The sequence below is a fragment of the Danio aesculapii genome, chromosome 7 (genome assembly GCF_903798145.1).
Source record: "Danio aesculapii chromosome 7, fDanAes4.1, whole genome shotgun sequence".
In the NCBI taxonomy this organism is placed as follows: domain Eukaryota; kingdom Metazoa; phylum Chordata; class Actinopteri; order Cypriniformes; family Danionidae; genus Danio; species Danio aesculapii.
In genome coordinates this window covers 49,731,551-49,756,147 of record NC_079441.1, presented here as the reverse complement: position 1 = coordinate 49,756,147, position 24,597 = coordinate 49,731,551, and the positions used below count along the sequence as shown (strand labels likewise).

The 24,597-nt window shown below is 34.2% G+C and overlaps 1 protein-coding gene across 1 annotated transcript in view; it reads left to right on the top strand.

The window, feature by feature from the left end:
• The first annotated feature begins 1,780 nt into the window (after window positions 1–1,780).
• iqgap1 (IQ motif containing GTPase activating protein 1) overlaps window positions 1,781–24,597 on the top strand; it is a 36,759-nt gene continuing 13,942 nt past the window's right edge. Inside the window, exons 1-13 of the mRNA XM_056462064.1 lie at window positions 1,781–1,952; window positions 3,587–3,711; window positions 3,801–3,964; window positions 13,721–13,811; window positions 14,047–14,214; window positions 15,598–15,740; window positions 18,451–18,621; window positions 18,720–18,803; window positions 19,004–19,075; window positions 19,187–19,256; window positions 21,698–22,062; window positions 22,148–22,311; window positions 23,955–24,179. Coding sequence (XP_056318039.1) covers window positions 1,831–1,952; window positions 3,587–3,711; window positions 3,801–3,964; window positions 13,721–13,811; window positions 14,047–14,214; window positions 15,598–15,740; window positions 18,451–18,621; window positions 18,720–18,803; window positions 19,004–19,075; window positions 19,187–19,256; window positions 21,698–22,062; window positions 22,148–22,311; window positions 23,955–24,179 — 1,964 coding nt within the window. The 5' untranslated portion in view covers window positions 1,781–1,830. The remainder of the gene's footprint in view (window positions 1,953–3,586; window positions 3,712–3,800; window positions 3,965–13,720; window positions 13,812–14,046; window positions 14,215–15,597; window positions 15,741–18,450; window positions 18,622–18,719; window positions 18,804–19,003; window positions 19,076–19,186; window positions 19,257–21,697; window positions 22,063–22,147; window positions 22,312–23,954; window positions 24,180–24,597) is intronic.

Sequence of the window (24,597 nt, the reverse complement as noted above, 5' to 3'; positions counted from 1 at the left end):
ACCGCCAACTTATCCAGCACATGTTTTACGCAGTGATGCCCTTCCAGCTGCAACCCATCCTTGGGAAACGTCCACACACACTCATTCACACTCGTACACTACCGACAGTTTAGCTTACCCAATTGCTGAGGCTTGAACCAGCGACCTTCTTGCTGTGAGGCGACAGCACTACCTACTGTGCCACTGCATCGCGATGATTTTTGTTTGATGGAAATGTTGCTTTATTTGCATATCTTTTATGCGATATTCCAGTTTTTCGCATAAAGTTAATTAGCATTTTTGGGTGGAAACATAGCTAGTGATGTCATAGTACATGTGTAGTAGCTACAGATAGTAGCTTCTAGCAGGAAAGGTGGCAGTTAATTTTACAGTCCTCTTTTGCATGTACAGTACATCTTGTGTGGACTTATCATATTCATTACATAAACTGGTTAATAACTAGGAACTATCCCTAATGCCTCTTTCACACCGCATGCACAAGCTGAGCAGAAGTAGTGCATATCTAGAGCAAAAAAAGTGTGCATATATTTGGCTTTTACACTGACACCGTCATCCTGATTGGTGGCTTTTGTAATATATATGTTTATTTTTTCTATTTACCTCCATATCTATACATCTATACATTTAAATAATGTATACTTTTTTCCAGTCTTGGGTTGTGGCTGGAAGGGCATCTGCTGCGTAAAACATATGCTGGACAGGTTGGCGGTTCATTCCACTGTTTTATTTTGGCTAGACATTTTAAGGTCAAAATTATTAGCCCTTTTAAGCTATATGTTTTTCTGATAGTCAGAACAAACCATTGTTATACAATAACTTGCCTTATTACCCTAACCTGCCTAGTTTACCTAATTAACCTAGTTAAGCCTTTTAATGTCCCTTTAAGCTGTATAGAAGTGTCTTGAAAAATATCTAGTCAAATATTATTTACTGTCATCATGACAAAGATAAAATAAATCAGTTATTAGAAATGAGTTATTAAAAAAAAGTCTTCTCTCTGTTAAACAGAAAATGGAGGAAAAATAAACAAGGGGGCTAATAATTCTGACTTCAACTCTATATATACTTTTAATCTGCATCAATGGCCGCAGCAACTTCTTCCCATGCTGTTTCCTTAACCTGCAAGTCTTCTTATTACAAATTACGTAGGTTTTAAAGAACTGTGTGCTGCTTAAGATATATAGACAAGTGTGATTCATTATTGTCTTTTCTATATACGGTACAGCAGATTCAAGTTCAAAAAGCTTAGTGAATATCTCACATGTTGTTTTGTTGTTTATTTTAACAATTTAAATTCATTTGATTGACTATTTAAAAAAACCTGTAGATACAATATTATCAAATGCATTCAATGTGTTTTTGATCATTACCAATATATGTCACTTTAATTGAGTGTAAGCAGTGCTGCAAAAATAGACTGACGAAATGTTTGCAGCACATCTACTTCAGCTCCACACTGAGCTCTAATCTGGTAAAATGTACATTGAAAAAAAATACACTGCTTATCCTCTCTCCTTGTCCGTATGGTGTAAAAAAATGCTTAAACCTACCTATTCTTAAACCATGCAGTTACTTGTATAGCTCAGCTTACCGATATATACTCTTAACTCCGCTTGTCAAAATGAACTACCAACATTAGGTGTTTTAGGAGCGAGTCTGTTTTTATTGCACACCTGAGAGCGCAATAAGTTCTAGAGCAGTCAAATATTTGCATGCATTTTCCACGAGTTGCTGAACTGAAAGCGTTTAGCTCTGAGTGAGTGATTTCTGGTGTTTTGCTTGGCTGAACAGGGCTCTCTGTCACACCCGGAGTTGGTGGTTGCTGTTGAGATGCTGTCTTCAGTGGTGCTGATCAACGAGGCGCTGGATGTTGGAGATCGGGCCGCCATATGGAAACAGCTTAGCAGCAGCGTCACTGGACTCAGCAATGTAGAGGATGAGTACTCCCAGAGGTGCGAATGGGGGATGGCTCACTGTCTGCATACAATTAAAACAGGCTCTAGCTGCTTTAATGCACATTCCTGGTCTTTTACTTTTTAAAAATACTTTGAATTTGATAACATATTAATTAATACTTAAATAATTAATACTATTTTTCTAATATATTAACTTTTCCCGTCTAGCGTGTTTTTTTTTGTTTGTAAGTCACTGGCAACATTTTTGAGGATTTTTCATCTATAATTGATTGCGCTCAAAATATTTTCTGCTAGAAATATATAGCAAAATAAAGAACAAAGCCTCTGCATTTAATCCAAATTAAAAACCACATTTTTAATAAAAAAAAGAAAAAAGCATTTGCTAGATATGTAGTATATTATGCACACACACACACATAAGTGAAAACAATATATATATGTATATATATATATATATATATATATACATATATATATATATATATATACATACATATATATATATTTATTTTGTTATAAATAGTGTAAGTATTTTAATATAAAGAAGTAAAAATAAACTTCTGCGTATTCATGGCACCAAGATTTTATTTTTATTTATTTATTTATTATGTGACTTGCACATCACAAGTACACTGGACAAGCCATATACATTTGTTTAATAGACATTTTATGATTACAATTTTTTAAATGACTTTTTTAATGAAACTTTTTGGTAATTCAAATTTGGTTTAACCATTAACATGTAATCTTGAAAATGTGAAAAAAGAAAAAAATTTGAATTATCAGTATTTGTGATCGTTCTCCATCAAATATCTTCAGAAAATCAGGCTAATGTGTTATATGTGGGTGACGTTAAGCTTCCTCTGGAATGACTTTTATCTGAAAGTCACAGGCTGCACGGTCCACTGGACTGTCAAACATTAGCAAGACAGCCCTTTAGAAATTGCTTTAGCTAACTTGCGTTCAGTTCTTGCTACATTCTACAACAAAATAGACTTTTTTTTTTTTTTTTTTTGAACCAGTTTCTGATGAACAGAATTGGGTGTCGTCATACTTTCTATTTACATTTTCTAAGGAAAAAAATCTGTACAATAAATACAATGCAATGTTTATTTATAGAGCACATTCAAAAACAACCAAAGTTGACCAAAGTGTTGAAAATATCAGTACTAAATTATCAGTACTAAAGACAGAGAAGAAAGAAGAATATAAAAGAAACATTTAACAAATAAAAGCAATAAAACAGAGATCAAGGAGTATTAAAAACAAGAGAAAATAGATAGGTCTTTAAAACGGACTTAAACACAGAAATGAAGGTGAAAAGACTAATGTCAATTGGTAAAGTGTTCCAGAGTTTAGGACCAGCAACAGCAAATGCTCGATCACCTCGTTTTTTGAAACGTGTTCTAGGCACGGTGAGTAAATTGAGATCATAAGATCTTAATGATCTAGAAGGGGTATACGGACAGAGCAAGTCTATAAGGTACTGAGGAGCAAAATTATTGAAGGTTTTGTAAACAAATGATAACATTTTTAAAATCAATTTAAATGTAAAATCGATTCTGTATTTAATGGGCAATTTAATAGGTAAATACAAATACAAACTAGAGTGAAAGTGAATAGACTTGTGAATTTCTTGATGGATAGTTTGGTGGTTTTATCCACTGTAGGTACATCGATGAGCTGTTGCGTCTAAAGGCCGCAGCTCGTGAGGAGGGAAGTGATTACCTCACCTGGAATGACATCCAGGCCTGCGTGGACCAGGTCAACAATAACATCCTGGAGGAGCACGAAAGTGAGCTTGATTCTCATCCTCAACATGAATGGATCCAATTTATGTTGTTCGCCATTATAAAAACTCTTTGGGTATTCTTGTGTGTTCAGGGATTGGTGCTATTGGTCAGATCAACGAGGCTCTTGATGAGGGTGACCTACAGAAAACCATGGCTGCTCTACAAAACCCTGCCGCCAAACTCACTGATATTGATCCATCCCTGGCCCAACATTACTATGATATACTGCAAGAAGCAAGGAGAGAGAAGGCTCATGTATGTACATTTATTATACTAATCTATTACAATTCCCTCCCGCTAATTGTAGAAAAACTGTACATTTTTGGAATTAGAGATAATTTACTGTACATCAGCTCAAAGCTAATTAAGCTTGCCTTTATTGTATGGTTTGTTGACACACCACTATATTTGGCAGATATATGAATATAGAACACTTGGGAATCTGAGGGTTTAATATCATAAACATAAATCGCCTTTAAAGTTGTGAAATAAAGTACTTAGTAGTGCATATTCCAATTAAAAAATTAACCTTTGATATATTTTATGTGAGGACATTTACAAAATATCTTCATGGAATACGATATTTATTTAATATTTGAATGATTTTTGGTATAATATAAAAAGTGATTTCTTTTTTATTTCTTCTTTTTTAATTCGGCCACTCCTACAAATATACCTGTGTAACATAAAACTGTTTTTGGGATCCAGGATAAGATTTATTAACAGAAAATGTCCGTAATTGCCAAAAAAATGTTTTTTCAGTATTTATTACTTATTTTGAACCATTCAGCAATGTTCAGTTACTTCCACTGCTTTCATCCTCCTGTATCCAGTTCCTTTTTTTGTGTAGTATTTCTTTCCTCTTCCATCATCTCATTCTCTGAACACAATAGCATTTTTTTTTACCCATTCTTTAATTATGAGATAGGTTTACAGACTTTGCTCATGTCAGGGGAAAATACTGTACACAAATACAAAATAAAGTTGTGGTTGATTTTATAGTTCATAGAAACAAAGATTTTGAACAGCACATAGCTTATCAGCCACAGCCATATCACTCTGCAGCCCAAGACCAGTTACTCACTTAAGCTAAGCAGGGCTGAGCCTGGTCAGTACCTGGATGGGAGACCACATGGGAGAACTAGGTCAGCAGGGGCGCTCAACCTGTGATCTGTGCGAGTCCTAATGCCCCGGTAAAAGTGAAGGGGACACCACACTGTCAGTGGGCTCCTTCTTTCAGATGAAATTGAGGTCCTGACTCTCTGTGGTCATTAAAAAAAAATCCCATGACACTTATTCGTAGAGTAGGGGTGTAACCTGGCCAAATTCCCTCTCGGCCCTTAACCATCATAGCCTCCCAATCATCCCCATCTATTGAATTGGCTCTATCACTGTACTTGCCCAATAGCAGGTGTGTGGTGAACACACTGGCGCCATTGTCCTGTGGTTGCCGTCACATCATCCAAGTAGATGCTGCACAATGGTGGTGGTGTGGAGAGATACATGATCGCCATACATGATAAATGCGCTATATAAATACACATTACATTACATATTTAGAAGTGCTCTGCTGTCTGTAAATTGTTGTATTTACAGTAGTATAGTAGTAAAGGCATCTGTTAAGGCAAGATGCAGATTTATTTTTTTCATCAGTTGGTAGAATTCCTTCGTCAGAGGTTAAGCTCTCAAGAAAGGTCTGAAAGTAGGGTTACCAGTTTAAAACATTTAATTTTGTGTATATTTATAAAAAAATTTGGAAAGTAATGCTATTCCTATTATTAATAATAATTACTATTTATTTTGCAGTACAGCAGTAAAATGATAATACTAATATTTATGGCTTTTATTTTGGCAGAAAACCACACGACGTTGCTTGCATGTAAAGGAACAGCTTTACTCCGCAAAACGTAGTGCTGTTTCTGTTTTGTGAGTAACCACATGACCTTATCTGGAAGTCTCGCTCTTCTCCTGACTCAAGTCTGATGACATCATCTGAGCTCACAGTGTCTCTGTTTTGTCTGGCTATTACTCGCCTACTCCCTCCCACTTTCATTTTAATAGATAACCCCTTGTGTTTTTTAAAGAACTGTAATAAATATAGATGACATTTGATTCAGGCTTATCTCACCTCGTCTTTTTAGGAGAGGTTTCTGCATGTTTGGTGATAGGACATTTTTGGTTAGCTTTTGGGAAAATTTTGGGAGCGGGGTGTGCATGAAAAACTCTGGTCACAGTCAATCGAATCTTGGGAATCCCGTCGTCTGAGTTTTTGCACATGCAATACTCGTGGGAAGAAATAACATGACTCAAAAGAGATGATTAGTAAGTTTGCAAACTTCTTAAAAAAGGGTTATAATTTCTTGCCATAAGTAATCAAATGCCAAGCTTAGGACTATTACTTAGTTAGCTGACGTTTTTGATATAAGATTCTTAAGCACTACTAATGGCTTGTTTTCACTGAGCGAAATGGTTCAGTACAGTACAGCACAATATGCATTTAGTTCTGTTTAGTCTTTTAGAAGTACCAAAATAGCAAACCTGTACCTCATTTTTATGCTCAGTTTAGACTGCACGATTTTCAAAGTAGTTTGTAGTTGTGTAAGGTAGCAGTTCTGTCGGTGCTGTGTTTACACTGTAGGATGGATCGACGACTAGGGGTTTAACACAGCATGACTTTACAATAGGAAGAATCACAGACAACGTTGTCTCGGTCCACAAACTATGTCTCACAGCCCACAATTCAAGGTCACACAGTATATCTTTTCATATTAAAACCACTTAATGAGAAAGAATTTAGTGGGCTTTTGTGAAGAAAAAGTACATACAGGGCTCAGCATAATTGAGTACAGCCCATTTTGAAAATGAATATTTGTATGCATTTCTCTGTGAATACAGGCAGTAAGTATTTTTTGGGATTTAAACAAAACAGATTTATTAAACAGATTATAAAAATTATATTTTAGTCACCAAACATATTTTGAAATTGAAAGATAAAACCATTAAATTCAAGCTAAATATTGCACACAAAAAAATTTACAACTTACAAAATTTCAACACAATTTTTACATTTTTTTTTTTGCTTCTCTTGATTTTTTTCTTTTTTAAATTTGTATTTAATATTTTTCTATACCATAAATTTGGGTGTACTAGTTTTTGGACCATTATTATAAGTTATTTGGTTAGCTAAGCTCCAGATTTGGACAAATATATGCACAAATATAATATTGTATAACTTCCTATTAAACATATAAATTTAAACGATAGGTTTGTGAGGTGTGTACTTATACATGCTGAGCAATGTACTTTTGGCTGTGTAATAGAAGAGTATACAAGCTTTGGGACATACTACTTCCTCATTAATGGACTATTATGCTGCTATGTTACACCCCCTGTCAATCATCTCAACACATCATCCACATTTCTTTCACATTTGGAGATGCAGCAGCAGGCTAATCTGCTATTAATCAAAGTATATCTGGGTTTTTTATGTAGAGAAATTTCCATTGCTTCACGTGGGTTTCCTCCGGGTGCTCCGGTTTCCCCCACACATGCGCTGTTGGTGAATGAGAGTGTATGGGTGTTTCCTAGTACTAGGTTGCGGCTGGAAGGGCATCCGCTGTGTAAAACATATGCTGGAATAGTTGACAATTCATTCCGCTGTGGTGACCCCCTGATAAATAAGGGACTAAGCCGAATGAAAATAAATAAATGAATGAATGAATGAAATCTCCTCAGGTCTTTGGATAATTATGCATTCAGAAGTTAATGTCCAAACATGCCTTTATAGTTCACGTTGTTGCAAATGAAATAGGACACAGAAAACATGATTTAAATGTTTTGCTAGATATGAATAGTCATTCAAGCAGCTTTGAATGCTGAAGCCTCTCTGTTTGACAGTTGGTCTCGCGCGTCCACAATGTTTGTAGTTTGTATTGTGGGTAATATAGAAATGTAATATTAGAAATGTATTGTGGGTAATGTTAGTGGTTAGAGTTCGGACTGTTCCACACTTCAAATTTCTACCAGAAATAGTAGAGCATGTCGGTGCCTATAGCCTAGTGGTTAAGCGCGCTGACATATACTGTAGCACCATGGTGCTCACGGCGACCCGTGTTTGATTCCCGGCTCGAGGTCCTTTGCCGACCCTGCCCCGCTCTCTGCTTCCAATACTTTCCTGTCTGCACTGTCCTATCTCAATTAAAGATGAAAACCCCTAAAAAAATTATTAAAAAAAAAGAAAACAGTAGAGCATCTGGGAACCTGGCATTCTCTTTACAGCATAGGCTACTATGAATTGGAAAACATTAAATCTATTTCGAATATTATATGGATGGATATCATTAAATTGGGATGCAGGATAAGTTTTTTTTTTTTTCATTTATTTATTTACTTTTGATTTTATGCCTTGATCTTTCCTCCAACAACAAAAAAGGTTTTTATTTTAAGATTTTTAATCGTTTTGAAATGATATGTTGTCTGGTGTGGGTTGTAAAAAAACACTGCTAATAAACTGCTAGTATTTTATCTGTTGTTTTTACAAACTTAATTCTCTCTCTATATTAAATCTTATTCAATATATTGTTTCAAGTGACTAAAATGGCAATAAAAAAGTAAATTTGTTCAATTTACAACATCAAAAGTCAACAGAGCGGAGATCAAGGTCCCATAATGCAATTCACAACCATAAGTAAACATACAAACCCCATGAATCATGACATACACAACCTGTTGATTACAGGATATTTTTCTAGTCTGTGAAAGGGGCAACAAGTAACAACAAACAATGTAACAAATAACAATCAAGTTTGGTGTGTTACATTTCTTTCATTGGGTTTGCTGGTGATTATGCTGAAGTTTATGTAATCTGCCCAGATCTGATGAGTTTGATCTCTGGGTTCTAATCCGAGCTTCACTAAAGAAATGACGCATGTTCATGTTTAGCATGTTTCAGTTGTGTGTTTAGTCAGTGCATTAGGCACGTGTTTCCTGTGGATGTGAAACTGAAACCTCAGTGATGCAGGTGAATGGGCAGGCATGAGGCCATGGTTTACCACAGCTGTGTGCCACTGTGGTTCTGCAGCCAAGAACTGTCTTTATTATTAAGACCGCTCTGAAGAAAGTACCCAGAATATTGTACATTTTACCAAGTTGAAGACTGTTAAAAACAGGGAAAGTTTTTGACTAACCTCTCTGGTAATGGAGAGTTGTGCAGATATAATTTGTTAAATTGTTCTGCTGAACTGCTGCCAAAATCCATGCTGAACCCAAAAAACATGGCTGGAAAAACAAAGTGTTTCCTTTCGCCGTGATTTGTACCAGCATCGGAAATAACAAGCCTGGTGGCTTTTTCTCTGCCTTAAAAGGGCAAAATTCTGGTCATGCTTGCTGGTGTGGCACAGAGTGTTTGGTGCTGACATCATTATACTTTTTAATGACCCAAGCTAGTGTGAGCCTAGAGAAGTGAAGCACAGATTAAAAAAAAAAAAAAAAAAAAACAGATCTGCTCAACTGACACAGGAAGTGGTTAGGAAGGAAGCTTGATGATTTATTGTTTAGCTTCTTCTGAAGTTATAAATGATTTCAAATGATGTATGTCCAGACAGACTGTCCTAATTGAAAGTGTTTCTCTTAAACTGATTTGAGTAATCGTTGGAACGGATTTTGACTGACTGATATTTGAAAGCTCAACAGATGTGCACTAGATTAAAGGGGTGGTCCAGAGTATATTTTTAAGGATTGCACATGCTTCATTTGTAGAAAACCATGTTATTTTTTTCATATATCTTACTTTGATTATATACAGCTACTCAGCTAACATGAAAACGACTGTCATATTTCCTAGTTCCTTCAAAAACCTGCCATCAAGAGGCTCTGATTGGTCTGCTAACATAATCTGCAGTGAATCGTGGATCGGCTTCACATCACCAGGAAAAGTGCCACACCGCTATGAAGTACATGCTTTTGCGCTGTGTAAATACTGTCAAGTCAAAGTAGCTGTTAGCTGTGTCAGTTTGTGCCTGAATCAGACAGAAAATGACACAGAGGACACAGCTGAATCTCGTACCTGCTCTCTAAAATAAATCTGACAAGTGTCTTCCACAAATCGTTGAAATAAGCATGTGTAAGTAATATAAAATGTTTGCATATCTTTTGCGAGTTATTTGAGATGTAGAACGCAGGGAAAGCGTCCACATAGAGAGACACTGCAGCGCTGCTGAAGATTGTGGCTGTTTACAGCGGTTTGACGGATAAATATAAATTTGTAGCTAATATGTTAGCGGTGGCAAACAGCATTTCCTGTTGTTTACATTATGGTTTACGTCTTCACTTCGACATGTTATTAATGCTAGAAACTCTTCATGTAATAGATCAATTTTAACAAATAAAAATACTTACAGGTTCGTCGGTTGGAGTTTTTAGCCGAATCCAGCACTGAACTGGGAGAGATTCTGGAAGTTCTCCTTTGTCAAATGCTAGCTATATCTTTTTTATAATTCTCTGGAGCATAATTAAAATTAAACTGTAAGCACTTTTCTCTTTGTGTCGTGTCCTTTGGACGGCCAAATAGAGAAACTGAAGCTTGTTGAAATAGCAGCATTTGGAGGCATTTTAGCTTTCTCTGCTATATCATTACAGCACCTCTGGCCACGCCCCTTCACTGCATGGGATGTATGATCTCACTAGCCCAGATGTATTTTTCGTAGTCCCCAAACTTCGTTCGTTGTAGGCTTTGCTAAGCTAACTCTGCCTATGTCTCCGTTTGCATTGAACTTTGAGCATATTACAGTCAGAGATGTTGTTTATGGTCACACAGCTACATTACACATCAGCTAAAGTTTAAAATATCATATCATAGTGGACCACCCCTTTTAAAGATGGTTAAAATGAGTGGATTCAATCATTGGTCTTAAAGGGATAGTTCACCCAAAATTGAAACGTACTCACTATTTAGCACGTGGGAGATTCTTTATTCTGTTGAACACAAAAGAAGACATTTTGAAGAATACTGAAAACCTATATCCATTGGGAAAACAAATGTGGATGTCAATGGGTACAGATTTCCAGCTTTCATCAAAATATGTGTTATGTTTAACAGAATAAAGAAGCTCAAATAGGTTTGTGAAGGGAGAGTAAATGATGACTATTTTTATTTTTGGGTGAACTATCCCTTTAAGAGGTGGGCAGGTCTTACCCTGCCCACATGCACAATGCATATAGGAAATGTCTGGTACAATTTTATTCACATATCAACCGAAACAGCATATTATACACAGTAAAAAAATACTGAATTCCACACAGTAAATTTGTGTTGGGCCAACATGAAGGAATTAGGTTCACTTATTAGTTTTTACAAATTTAAGTGGATTGAACATAAAGCAATTAAGTTGTCCCTAAAAACAACTCATAAATTGTGTTGTTTCAGCTCATTTTAAATAAGTAATTTGAACAATCAGCAAACATAATTTTTTGAGTGGAGTTGTTGACTCAAAACAATATACAGTGTTTATTCAGTACACCCACAATCTGAACCAGAAGAGCAATACTGAAAAAAAAAAGCGGGCAATACATCACTTTTTCTGCAACATCCTGTGCCTACACAAGCGTTTAGGGTGATCTTTACCAAAGCATAGATGCAGTATAATAAGTTCCTCTTTATCACCGTGTGTTGTAAACAGGCCCAGAAGAGACAGTAATGTAATCTTGGACATTACACCACACCCTTTTTCACTTCCTCAGTCACAGTTGGCAGATCTTATTCAGATATTTAGATCCTGATCATTTCCACTCCACCCCACTGAGACACATTAAGTCCTGTTTGCTCTCTAATCCAGCAGGCATTACATTTAAACAGTCGAATTATAGAGAGGTAACTCAGTGAAACAGAGCTTTTTCCAGTCTGATGGAGCAACGTTTTCCTCTGTTGCACAAGTCGCCACACCCTCAGGTTTGGTGCTGTACGTTTGCAAGAAAAGGCGGGCAGAGACAGCATGGAGGAGCCTCTGCGTTCAGCCAGTCTGAGAGCTGTATATGTGCTCCGGAAACTGAGCTAAGCATGCGGTCAGCACTAGTATGAGTGGGCAACTGCGCCACTTGGTGGTGGTTGTAGGAATTTTTACATGTGTTTATGGGCTGTGACGTTGCATTTTAAATAAAAAAGAATATAATATGTGTTGTCACCATTTAAAATGAATTAAATGCTTAATTATTTAGTTATTTTCCATGGACCTCTTGTTATCAAAAACTGCTGTGTTAGTCTTATGGTGTGACTCAAGTCTAGTTCAATAAACGTCCACTCTTAAAAAATATAAAAGGAAATTGTAAAATCAATAACAAATACCTCAGACCTGATTTTACAAGTGGCTATTTTAGTAAATGGCAATTTTTTCCATCCATATAGTTACTTAAAATAGGAACTTCATACATTTTGTCACTGAAAACAGTCCTGTGGTTATAAGGAGGACGAAATCTGCAAAAAAAACAATAAATAAATAAATACACAAATGTATAAATAAATGAGTAAATAAATCCATAAATTCCTGCATAAATAAAATAATAAATAAATAAATATTCAAATAAATAAACAAATGTATATACACAATCCATAAATTCCTGCATAAATAAACATATAAATAATTATTGGTGCGGGTAGGTAAACAATGAAATAAATTACATGAACGTTGAGGGAATTTAAAATATATATTATGTATTATTTATATATATCTATATATATATATATATATATATATATATATATATATATATATATATATATATATATAATATTTATATATTATAAATGCATCATAATTTGATGTAAAATAAATATATAAAGAATTGTCCAGCAATGAAGATAAACCACTCTCATGCTCTTTGTATATTAGTAAGAGTTGTTTCTATTGATTTCTAGGACATATTTAAGGTACAATTCAGTAATGTAATTGTAAAAATGTAAATAAAAAAAAATAAAGTGAGATAACATTGGTGACCCCTTATATTTTCTCAAATATAAGATTTTATTCTTCGAAAAAAGGTCATTTATAAAAATAAATAAATAAATGAATAAAACATTTTCACTGCCTATTTGTTAACTGCCCTTATTTAAAATGAATATATGGTTAATGTAATGGAGAATATTTACTGTAGAATTTTGCACCAAACCAATATTATCAGCACTGAAATCAGTCAACATACAGTAATATTGTTTATAGCTTTATATGCTGCAATTCTGCAAGGAAATTGTGTCATTTATTTCCCTGAAGGGTAATGTGCAGTTGTTTATATAATTTTGGCAGCTGTATTATTGAATAATTAAACACCAATTCTCTTTCAGTCTCCAGAAGTTCCTGCAGCTTTTGTTGACTCTAAATGATATTGATGTGTTTTTCGTTCATGTCATACTGCATATGTTGACAGTAAAACAGTTTTTTGAAAATGTAATTGTAGTGACAGTATTATTACTTTATGATGAATTTATTACCCATTTTACTGCTGTATTATTTTGTGCTATGGTGTACAGAAGATGCTTTAATTTTTTAATGTAATGTGTGCTAAGGGCCCTCTTCTCTGAAAGATAATTTAATGACTCATATGATTGAAAGATGATTAAATTCATTTATACATAAACACGCAACATAATAATATAAGTTTTTTTTAATGAATTTTTGTAAGCATGAAGCTAAAACTGTCAGTAGGTGGTAGTGTTTAAATGTGTTTAAAGGCCTAACTAAACCATTCATTCATTTATTCCAAAACAATACATGATTTGAGATTTTTAAATATTATTATAATCTATTTTTTAAATATAGATATCAAGTTTTTTAGTTTTAGCAAAAAAAAAATTCATTATAATGGCAATTTTGAAAAGACCAGAATTATTGTGTAACTCAAAAAAATGAAGCACAACGAATGAGGGAAGTTCTGTGTAAACTCTATTTGATTAGAGTGATCAGACGCATAATTCTTTGAAGTGTTTTGTTTCCTTCATATTAGTTATTTTTTCTTTCTTTCCAGGAATCTGGAGATCCATCTGCAGTGCTTTGGCTAGATGAGATTCAGGATGCGATCCTAAGAGCCAACAAAGACTCAGAGGAAGCTCTGCAGTGTAAAAATGCTCCTTCAAATCTATATTAATTTAGCTTGTGTGTTTATCTCTCTGTTTAAGACTCTATGTCTTAATATATCTTAATAATTATCTTAATAAATAACATATAGATATATGAAAAAGATATATGAAAAAAAACATATTAAGATATAATATATTTTAATATATAACAGATGATTCTTTTCTTTGAATCATGTCAGTTTTTTTCTAAGGAATGATCTTTGCCCACTTTCAGTCTCTCAGGCAATCCAGGCCATTAATGAGGCTGTGGATAATAAGGACTCCTCTCAGACACTGGCGGCCTTGCGGTCCCCTGCGGCTGGCATGTATGGAGTCACATCTGAATGTGCTCAAACCTACCAGGACGACCTGCTGCGAATTAAAGACGACAAGAGAAAGGAAGGTCAGATGGGTTCTTCTGTTGATTCTTTAATATTTGGTACAAAACACACATCTTCATATTTACGTTAAAATAACTGAAATTTTCAAAAGCTGAAGATAAATATCTTTATCAGAAGGTTTGGGTGACTATATATTGTTACCATGTAGTGATAGAAATGCTTTGAGTTTGTCTAAAACTATTTTGTGTTTACATGCGTTTATTATCATCTCAGAAAAAATAAGACAAAATATAATGAAAAACACTAATCATATTCATATTTAAGGTTTTATTTTAAGTATATCTTATAAAATAGACGTAGTTACTTAAACGATAGTTATTTTATACCCGTGAAAAAGGTGTTAATTGAGGAACGTTTACAATAGTATGGTTTGTCCACGAAAGTGTAAAATGTGTCATGCAGGGGAATTCATTGTTATGGTTAGGTTAATCCAAGTTTATATTTAGTGCATTATATTGATCAAGGTTCAAAACTAAAGGAATGAAATAAGCTAAATTTATAAAATAAGGCCTATAAATTTGTATAGTATTTATGTTTATGTATTATTTGAAACTGGTTTTGGTGAATTTTTATGTACATTTTTATGTACATTTATGTATTTAAAGTGCCTCTATTATGAATTTTGAAAAATTACCTTCCAAAGTGTGTAACACAAATGGATGAAAACGTCCATCTGTGTTTTAAATCAAAAAGAGCAATGTTTATAAAGTTATTGACATTAATACAAATCCTCCAAATAGATCTTTAGCTGTTTCGCTGTAACGTCTGAACAAAACATTTCCCGCTTACTTGATGTGAGACCTGAGAGAACCCCTCTCACTCAAACACTGTGGTGGATTGCGGGGGATCAGATTGCATTACGTTTATTAATATTGAATGTATGTCATTGTTATCATTTGGAGTTATGATTTAGAATAGAGCGATATGTTGGTGTGCAAACTGCAGTGCTTTATCAATAAGATCCTGCAGTGGGCTCACAAATTTACTGTACTTGCTTCACACTTACAAGCCATTATGAGCAGACCAATCACTACAGACTAGGTCATCTGACCAATCGCTGCAGATTAGCATTAAACTAAAGGTATTTGGAAAAAATGTATTGCTGAACAAATCTTTTGGGAGTTGTTGGGATGATAAGAATAAAAAGTAAATGCATATTACAATGAAAGTGTTTTTTGACCCTGCATGCATATCAGCTTAATGTTGATCACTCCCAAAACCAAAATATGAACTTTTTATAGTCCATAATAGGGGCACTTTAAATAACCGTGAAATAAAATTACTCCTACTGTAAAATATAATTTTGGTCACACCGCACACTCCTAATCACAACATTTTACAAGTGTTGGCAATGTGACTTAGAAAGTAATGTAGCTTTCTGGTAGGAGATAATGGCAGTGAATGGATGGAACATTGGGTGAAGGGAGGACACAACTATTACTACAATCTCCAAACTGGACAAGGCACCTGGGATAAGCCTGCAGAGTTTACCCCAAACAACTCACAGCTCAACAAAGAGGAAATACAGGTAAATCTTCACTATGTGGATTAACATTTTATACTACAAGGCTCCAGACTATGAGAACAATAGTACTTGCAGTTTAAAATTCTACATAAGGTGATACCAGCTTCTTATTTAGTTATTGCTTCTTTTTTTTTCTCATATTTAACAGCTTCAGTTGACTGTAGCAGCATCTTGAGCTTTAGCTGGGAGATGCAGGTGTAAAATCACACTTGCATATGAAAATATTATTGTCATATGTATTAACGGAATCTGTAAAACTTGTAAACACCAATACAAATCGTCGCCTTGGAATTTAAGGTTGTATCTGCATTCTGAATGATATTCAGCTTCAAAGCTTCAAAGCTTTTGCATTCCATAAAGCAAACAATGTGTGTAATGGTTGTGTTTCATACATTAACATGACAGAGACCCTAAATGTACTCAATGATCATGTAAATGATCAAAATTCTCTTAAATTTGCTAATTGGGGTAAAAAAAAAAAAACAGGGAAAACGCAATAAGAACCTTCTAATTCTACATTTTACATATAATTATATATATATATACATATAAGTATTCCACATTTAATATATTACATTTTTTTCTTTTTCAACAATGTAAGATTGAACAGTTCATCTTAATATCAAAAACACTTCTAAATCATCACATTTACACACATCTTTTCAGTTTAAGTTTTGAAAATACATCTTTATTTAATTTTTTGTCTTCCGTGTGTTAAGATGTCTTTTTAAAAAAAAATTTTTTGATTATTTATGACAAAAAATTACTTTCATATATAAAAAAAAACATTCATATAATCTTTTTAAAAAACATTCAGCCTTACTTGTTTTTGACTTGTCATTAAATAAGAATGTGTGAATAACTCAATTTTGACAAAAATGTCTGAGAGAACCTTATATTTCTAAGGTGATAATTAGTAGATTACCACGCTTTGATAAAAAGTGTTTGTTTAGATAGCCTAAATACATTTAGTAAAAAATCTATCTTATTATAAATAACCAAAACAAAAAAAATATTTAAAAGTAAAGTGTATAATAGTTGTTGTTACTTTTTGTTTTTCCTTTACTATTATCATCTGTTTGGTTACAAATAGGCTGCTGCTGGTATCAAATATTCTTGTTGCAATTTATTGCTGGTGCTTTTATTAGTGTATTGCTTAATTGTATATACAGCAGAGAAAATAAGTGTTGAACATGTCATGTTTTTTCATGGGAATAATATGTCTAAAGAAGCTGTTGACATGGAATTGAGCCAGATTTTGGTAAAAACCCAAATAATACAAACATAAAAATAAAAACTAACCGGGAAAATAACAATAACAATGTAATAACAATGAAATGACACAAGGAGAAAGTACTGAACTACAAAAAAATGTATTTAATAATTTGTATAAAAGACTTTTTAGTCACATGAGCTTTTCACAGACTTTCACAGAGTGTAAAAATCTTGATGGTTCTGTGGGTCTCGTCTATCAAATCTGATCTTTATTTTGTATTTTCTATTAGATTTGAGTCAGGTGATTGGCTGGGCCATTCTACAGCTTGATTTTCTTTCTCCGAAAGCATTTGAGAGTTTCCTTGGCTGTGTTTTGGATCATTGTCTTGCTGAAATGTCCACTCTGGTTTCATCTTCATCCTGCTAATGTTGATGTTGGACTGAAGCAGCTAATATTAATCTACGTTGACAATGGGCAGAGGGTTGCTGAAGAACTACTTAAAGATTTCAGCTGCTGTCTGGGCTTTCACTGGGATTTTCCAGCCTTCATGTGTTCAATACTTTTTCCTTGCGTCATTTCATTTTATTACACATAAATTAATTTGTGAACTAATTAGATTTGTTTTCTTTGTATATTTGGATTTCTTTGGTTGTTACCAACATCTTGGGAAAATTTCAAGTCAACGGCACCTTTAGAAATATGTCCGCTTTCTAAAAAAAAGGTGACGTGTAAAAGTTGCCCGCTGTACATGTTCAGAGTAAATAAATGTTTTAAACATAATAACTTGCAGAAGGATGATAACAATAAAGTCTCATTGGTAAATGTTAGGTAATGCAATAAAATGAGCAGTGAAAAATTGCTGTATTATAGTTATATTTTAAAGTTAATTTAAGAAATATGACCGCATTTTGTTAGTTATTAACTCCATTTAATAAAATAATTACGACTTGTGATTTTTATCTGTTATTATGCTTTAGCTAAAATAATCATTGCTTAATATTAATAAATGTTTTTATTGTTGTCTTTACATTGACATAGATCTGTAAATAGTCACAGAAATAGGCTAGATTGACATTTGAAAAATGGTACTAATTAAAATAAATCAGGTGCTATTATGAACATCCTCTGCCAATAAAACAATCAGAATATTCCTAAAAGGCACTCTTAAGTTTGATAATTATAATAAAACATAATTATTAATATCACTTATTATGACTTATTCATTATTCTGTATTTTGCATACTGATTATCATGATTTATTGAATATCGGCATATGTCTAGTTACAGATATTCTTGAAAGCCTATACTTCAAATTTACTTTTGGTTAGAAAGATATAGGAGGAAGAGTGATTGATGATAGAATCTTGTACATTTTTGAGTAGCTTAATGGAATGGGAGATGCTAGAAGACATTTGATTTGGAGAAAACATAGTATGCTGTAGAGTCATCAATATATTTCCCCTCTTCCTGATTGGCATGTTGTCTGTGTGTTTGAAGTCTGTTGTGTCAGGAGTGACCCAAGCGTATAACCGAGAGCAGCTCTGGTTGGCCAATGAGAGTCTGATCGGCAAGCTTCAGGCCCGCTGCCGTGGCTTTCTGGTGCGACGGGGAATGAAAGAGCGCCTTGAGTTCTTGAAGTCTCAAGAGCCATCTGCTACACGCATACAGGTCACTAGTGTGCTAGTTCTAACAACACTTATATATCGAACATAACATGGGTCTATGCTAAGTCTGCTTTGACCACCTGGTTCTGTTTGCTTTTATAGGCTCACTGGAGAGGCTTTCAGGAGAGGAAGAAGTACAATGACAGAAAGCAGTTCCTGAATGATCATTCTGATGAAGCCGTCAAGGTGAGATGATGATGATCAGCAGAACAAAAGTGATGGAATTAAATGGATTTGTGTTTCTTGTATTATAAAATGACAGTATTTGACTTTCTGTGCAAGAAGATAATATGTGGTCAACATATATTTAGCATGTTTTTGCACTTAATTCTCTCTTGATTTTAAAGGTAAATGTGGCTAAATGTTTCTTTTTTGTATTCCTGCAGATTCAGTCAATGGTCAGGATGCATCAAGCTCGTAAAAAATACAAAGATCGTCTGCAGTATTTCAAAGACCATGTGAGTACTTTTTCAAACCAAGCGAATGTGTTTTTCTTTCAGCTAATATAATCTGATCTCTGACTCGACACTGGTCGGTCTGTAATGCTCTCTCCAACTTTCTCATTTCAGATCAATGATGTGGTGAAAATTCAAGCGTTCATTCGAGCCAACAAAGCGAGGGATGACTACAAAACACTTAGTAAGCATTTGATGTACTTCATTCAAAATCATCTCACTTATAAACCTACAGTATACCGTGCAGATTTTTTTTAACCATTTTTGATGGCATATTTTTATTTTTAAATACTGTTAAAACATTGAGAAAACTATAAAATGACTTAATTACAACAGATCCTTTCTGTGGTGACCATTTTAAGGTTTATTTTAATGTCGAAAGAAAGAAAGAAAAAAGAAAGAAAGAAAGAAAGAAAGAAAGAAAGAAAGAAAGAAAGAAGAAAGAAAGAAAGAAATCAAGACTTACTTTCTCTTTCTTTCTTTCTTTCTTTCTTTCTTTCTTTCTTTGAAAGAAAGAAAAAGAAAGAAAGAGAAAGTAAGTCTTGATTTGTCAGTGCTGTTTGATTGTAGGAGGTATTGCAAGCACAGTTTATCCCAAATTGAAATGTGCTGGCATCCTTTACTCACCCTCATGTCATTCCAGACCTCTTTGATGACTTAAAAAAAGGAATGTGTTGTTTTTTTCCTCTCTTCAATCAGTGGAAATCAACTGTTTGTTTGCAATTTAAAATTCTTCAAAGCTTATACTTCAAAGGCATTCTGATTTGGAACAACAGGATGGAGAATAAATGATGACAGAATATTTTACATTTTATTTTAGGGAAGAGAGATGCAAAATTATGTTTGATTGGACAACTATTAGGATACCAGATGAGTCATTAATAATATTTTTATTAATATTTAGTTTAAGCTTGGGGGAGTTTAAGCTTGAAACCAATCTAAGGAAATACAGCTTTATATATTTTTTGTCTTCCATGTATTAAAATGTCTTTTTTAATGTTTTTTTTTATTTATGACACAAAAATTTACTTAAAATAGTAAATGGTTATGCTATATTTATTGCATTTTAAATTATTTAAATTTTTTTGCAGACAAATGGGTAAAACCTAGTTATTTGAAGGACAGTGGGCTGCACGCTCTTCCTTAAATAGAGTTGTTAAAATGGCATCATATATAGGGGAGATTCTACCAGAAATTTATATTTTTACTTCTAAAAATGTGACTGGGCCTGACTTAAGCTTGTCATCCTCAAAAAATCATACAAAAACAAGCATTAAATCATACAATTCAATGATAGAACGCATCCATGATCAGCTTCTCCATCAAATGATGTCACTTCCTCTGAGTCATAGCCTTAAAGGTGTATTGCACACATTTTATGTTAAATTTAATGCAAATGTACCAGGACTGACAAAAACATCAATCAATTGATGTGAATGATAACAACCTAAACTTGCTATTTCTGATTTTTTTTTTTCTAAATAAGTTTTTAGCATAACAAAACTATTAAAGCTGTAGGTTCAGTTGGGCTGAGGACAAGGACAATGACAGGGTTTGTACGTTTGTAGTGTTTTTATTAAAGAAAAAAAATCTGAGAACCAAATAAATGACATATTCTTTCACAGAATAATTCACAGAAACCAACCATCAATTCATTTTAGACATTTTTGGGATGAAATACTTTTCATTCACTGTATTTATGTTTTTATTTCTGCGACAGATTATGTACGTTTCTGGCATTATGTCTACCAGAAACGTACATTTTTATATATATATATATATATATATATATATATTCTGATATACAGAATATACACTACACTTTTAAAATGTAGTTCAGTGTAACAATAGTTATGAGCACAACTATCAAAGACTCTTGTCATGTGTATTTGGAACAAAAACATTTGATGCCATATTAACAACTCTATTTAAGATTGACCGTGCAGCCCCAAAATATTAATTATTTCTTATTTCAGTTTTATGCTTTCCCGCTGTGCTTCAAACCACTAGGTTTTAGCCATTTGTCTGCAAAAGGTTTTAAATGTAGCATGATCATCAAAAATAAGTCAAAAATAAGTAATGCTGAATGTTTTTTTAATAGTATATATAATAGCATGTCCTTCAGCATTGCATTTCATTTTGGGACCTGGATTTAATACAATTTAATAAGTAATGCTGAAAATGTATTTTCACAAATGATATTTTCAATATTAACCTGCCTTTAAAGGGATAGTTCACCCAAAAGTTTAAATTTGGTCATTGTGTATTCTCTTTCATGTGGTTTTGAACCTTTTTTTCTGTTTGTTGAACACTAAAGAAGATATTTTGAAAAATGTTTGTTGCTGTCGACTTCCATTGTAGAAAAGTAATAATATGGAAGTCAATGGGTGCCAGCTACCAGCGTTTTTCAGAATATCTTCTTATGTATTAAAATAGGTTTTGAACAAGTGAAGAGTGAGTAAATGATGGCAGAATATAATTTTTTTTAGGGGTAAGCCATCCATTTAATCAAAAAGGAACGTTTCATTTCAGAGCTCCACGTTGCTTTCTCCAACTAGTATTGTAGTTCACTAACTTAAGCACTACAAAGATTTACCTCAAACCTCTAAACTCTGTTTTCACCAGTCAATGCGGATGATCCTCCAATGGGAGTAGTCCGTAAGTTTGTCCACCTATTGGACCACAGCGACCAGGACTTTCAGGAAGAGCTGGAGCTGATGCGGCTCAGAGAGGAAGTGATCACCAACATCCGCTCCAACCAGCAGCTGGAGAATGACCTCAATCTGATGGACATCAAGATCGGCCTGCTGGTGAAGAACAAGATCACGTTGCAGGAGGTGGTCTCTCACAGCAAGAAGCTCACCAAGAAGAACAAGGGGGAGCTGTCCAACCTCATGATGATGAACAAGCAGAAAGGAGGCCTCAAGGCTCTTAGTAAGGAGAAAAGAGAGAAGCTGGAGGCGTATCAGTTCCTCTTTTACCTGTTGCAGGTAAATCTTGTCTGTGCTAGTCCAACATATGTTTAAAACCAACACCACTGCTGACCTGTTTATTTTTTTTTTCTGTTTTCCTCAGACAAATCCAACCTATCTGGCCAAGCTGATCTTTCAGATGCCGCAGAACAAGTCAACCAAGTTCATGGATTCTGTCATTTTCACACTGTACAACTACGCTTCCAATCAGCGTGAGGAGTATCTCCTGCTCAATCTCTTCAAAACAGCCCTGCAAGAGGAAATCAAGTACTAACCTATTTATTAAACCTTAAATAGTCGTTAAAATCAAGTACAAACATATTATATAGGCAACTGTGGAAAACTGGTTAAGAAACCACTTAAAAAGTCTCAGTTTCTTTGTGTTTAACATTTATAGTAAATGTTTATTTTGTAAACTACTGATGACATTTCTACGAAATTTAAAGTAAAAAAATAGGTGCATCCCAAATCGCATACTTGTGCACTATTCTACACCATTTTGTAGTATAAATAGTGTAAATAACGTGTTCACACATATAAGAATAAGTGCGCTTTAAATACCCGGATGATGCAGGTATTCAACCATTAAAAATAAGTGTGGAATGTTGGACACTTCACACACTCAAAGACCGCTGGTTTGCTCCTGTAGTGGAACATCGGATTACTTTATTTTGGATTGTGAAAGCAAAATTCTCCCACATAAGTGATTATGCTGCCTCTTGATGATGAATGCGGTTATACTCGTGTTATGTGCTATGTGGTAGTTTGGTCATTTATTTCAACACTTTGGCAACCGTCAAACGTCATCAGGTAAATGGTTTGAATTTCCGGTTAGTAAAATAACGTTAGTGTTCCATTTGGGACGGCACTACATTTATATACTATATTGTCGAGTTCAAGTGCATAGTGTGGCATTTGGGCCGCAGTTAATGTCTCACCTGAGTATTTTATTGTGCAAAATATAAAAAACTGTTGTTTTTTTTTTTTGTGGCCCAATGCTACAGATTATTAAAAATTAATAATCCTGCAACTAGATTATTTGTAAAATGAATATTGAAAGCGAATTTGTATAGGACAGTCAGGCAGTAATATATGTGAATAATAATAATAATAAATAAATGAAAAGTGGTGGAGAGAACAAATTAATCACCTGGTCTTGTGGTTCCCCCCCAATGGGATTACAGTGCCCCCTGGTTAAGCCATCCTGGCACTGGGTTAATCAGTTTTTGAAAGAACTTTGAAAACATTTTCAGATGTACATAAAATGCTTTGGTGGGTATGCGCCCTTAAGAAAGCATTATTTTGTAGAATAACCCTTATTTTCAATGATGACAAATTAAAACATTAGTTATTCTGACCATCTGTGATTTCTTTTTTTTATTTGCTCATTCATTTTACTTCGGCTTAGTCCCTTATTTATTAGGGGTTGCCACAGTGGAATGAACCACCAACTATTTCAGCATTTGTTTATACAGCGGATGCCTTTCTAGCTGCAATCCAGTACTGGGAAACACCCATACACTCTGTCATACTCATACACTATGGCCAATTTAGTTCATTCAATTCACCTATATTGCATGTGCTTGGACTGTGGGGGAACCGGAGAACCCGGAGAAAACCCACGCCAACGTGGGGAGAACTTGCAAACTCCACACAGAAATGCCAACTGGCCTAGCTGGGACTCGAACCAGCGACCTTCTTGCTGTAAGGCGACAGTGCTAACCACTGAACCTCTGTGATTTTTATCTTTAAAAAAAGCATATCTAATAAATCCAGAGAAACTGAGAATCGTCCAGTGGTCTCTTATTTATTTATTCATTTATTTTGCATAGCTGTACTCTTTGATTATGTATCAAGATATCTTTGCACTCTTTTGCGATCTCTCACTGATGTTTGTCTTGTAAATGCAGATCAAAAGTGGACCACATCCAGGAGATTGTCACTGGAAACCCAACAGTCATTAAGATGGTGGTGAGCTTTAACAGAGGAGCTCGAGGTCAGAACGCCCTCCGGCAGATACTGGCTCCGGTTGTGAAAGAAATCATGGATGACAAAACACTCAACATTAAAACCGACCCAGTCGACATATACAAGAGCTGGGTCAACCAGATGGAGAGTCAAACAGGAGAGGCCAGGTGTGTTAACAACCTTTTTGAATTGAATTATGTGTACAATTGTATACATTTTTCTCAGCCGAGTCTTAATATTAATTTGAAAATCTTGATGAATTGTACATTTAAATATAATCTACTGTCACTTTTACATAATATTGGTATTATTCTTTTTGTCAATAGGTACACTATATTCAGGGCTGGATTAAGAACACATTGGGCCCTGGGGCTATAGCAAATTCAAGGGCCCCCATTTATTTTTTTACCTCACAAAATATATATATATTTGTTGTTGTTATTATTATTAATAATTGACTTATTAATATTATCTAATTTTCCACCATTTTATTATACAAAAATTAAGTAATGACATAATATGAACTTTAAAACTCAAACAGGCGACAAAAATCAGCAACAAAAAAAAAAAAAACAGTTGGCCAAC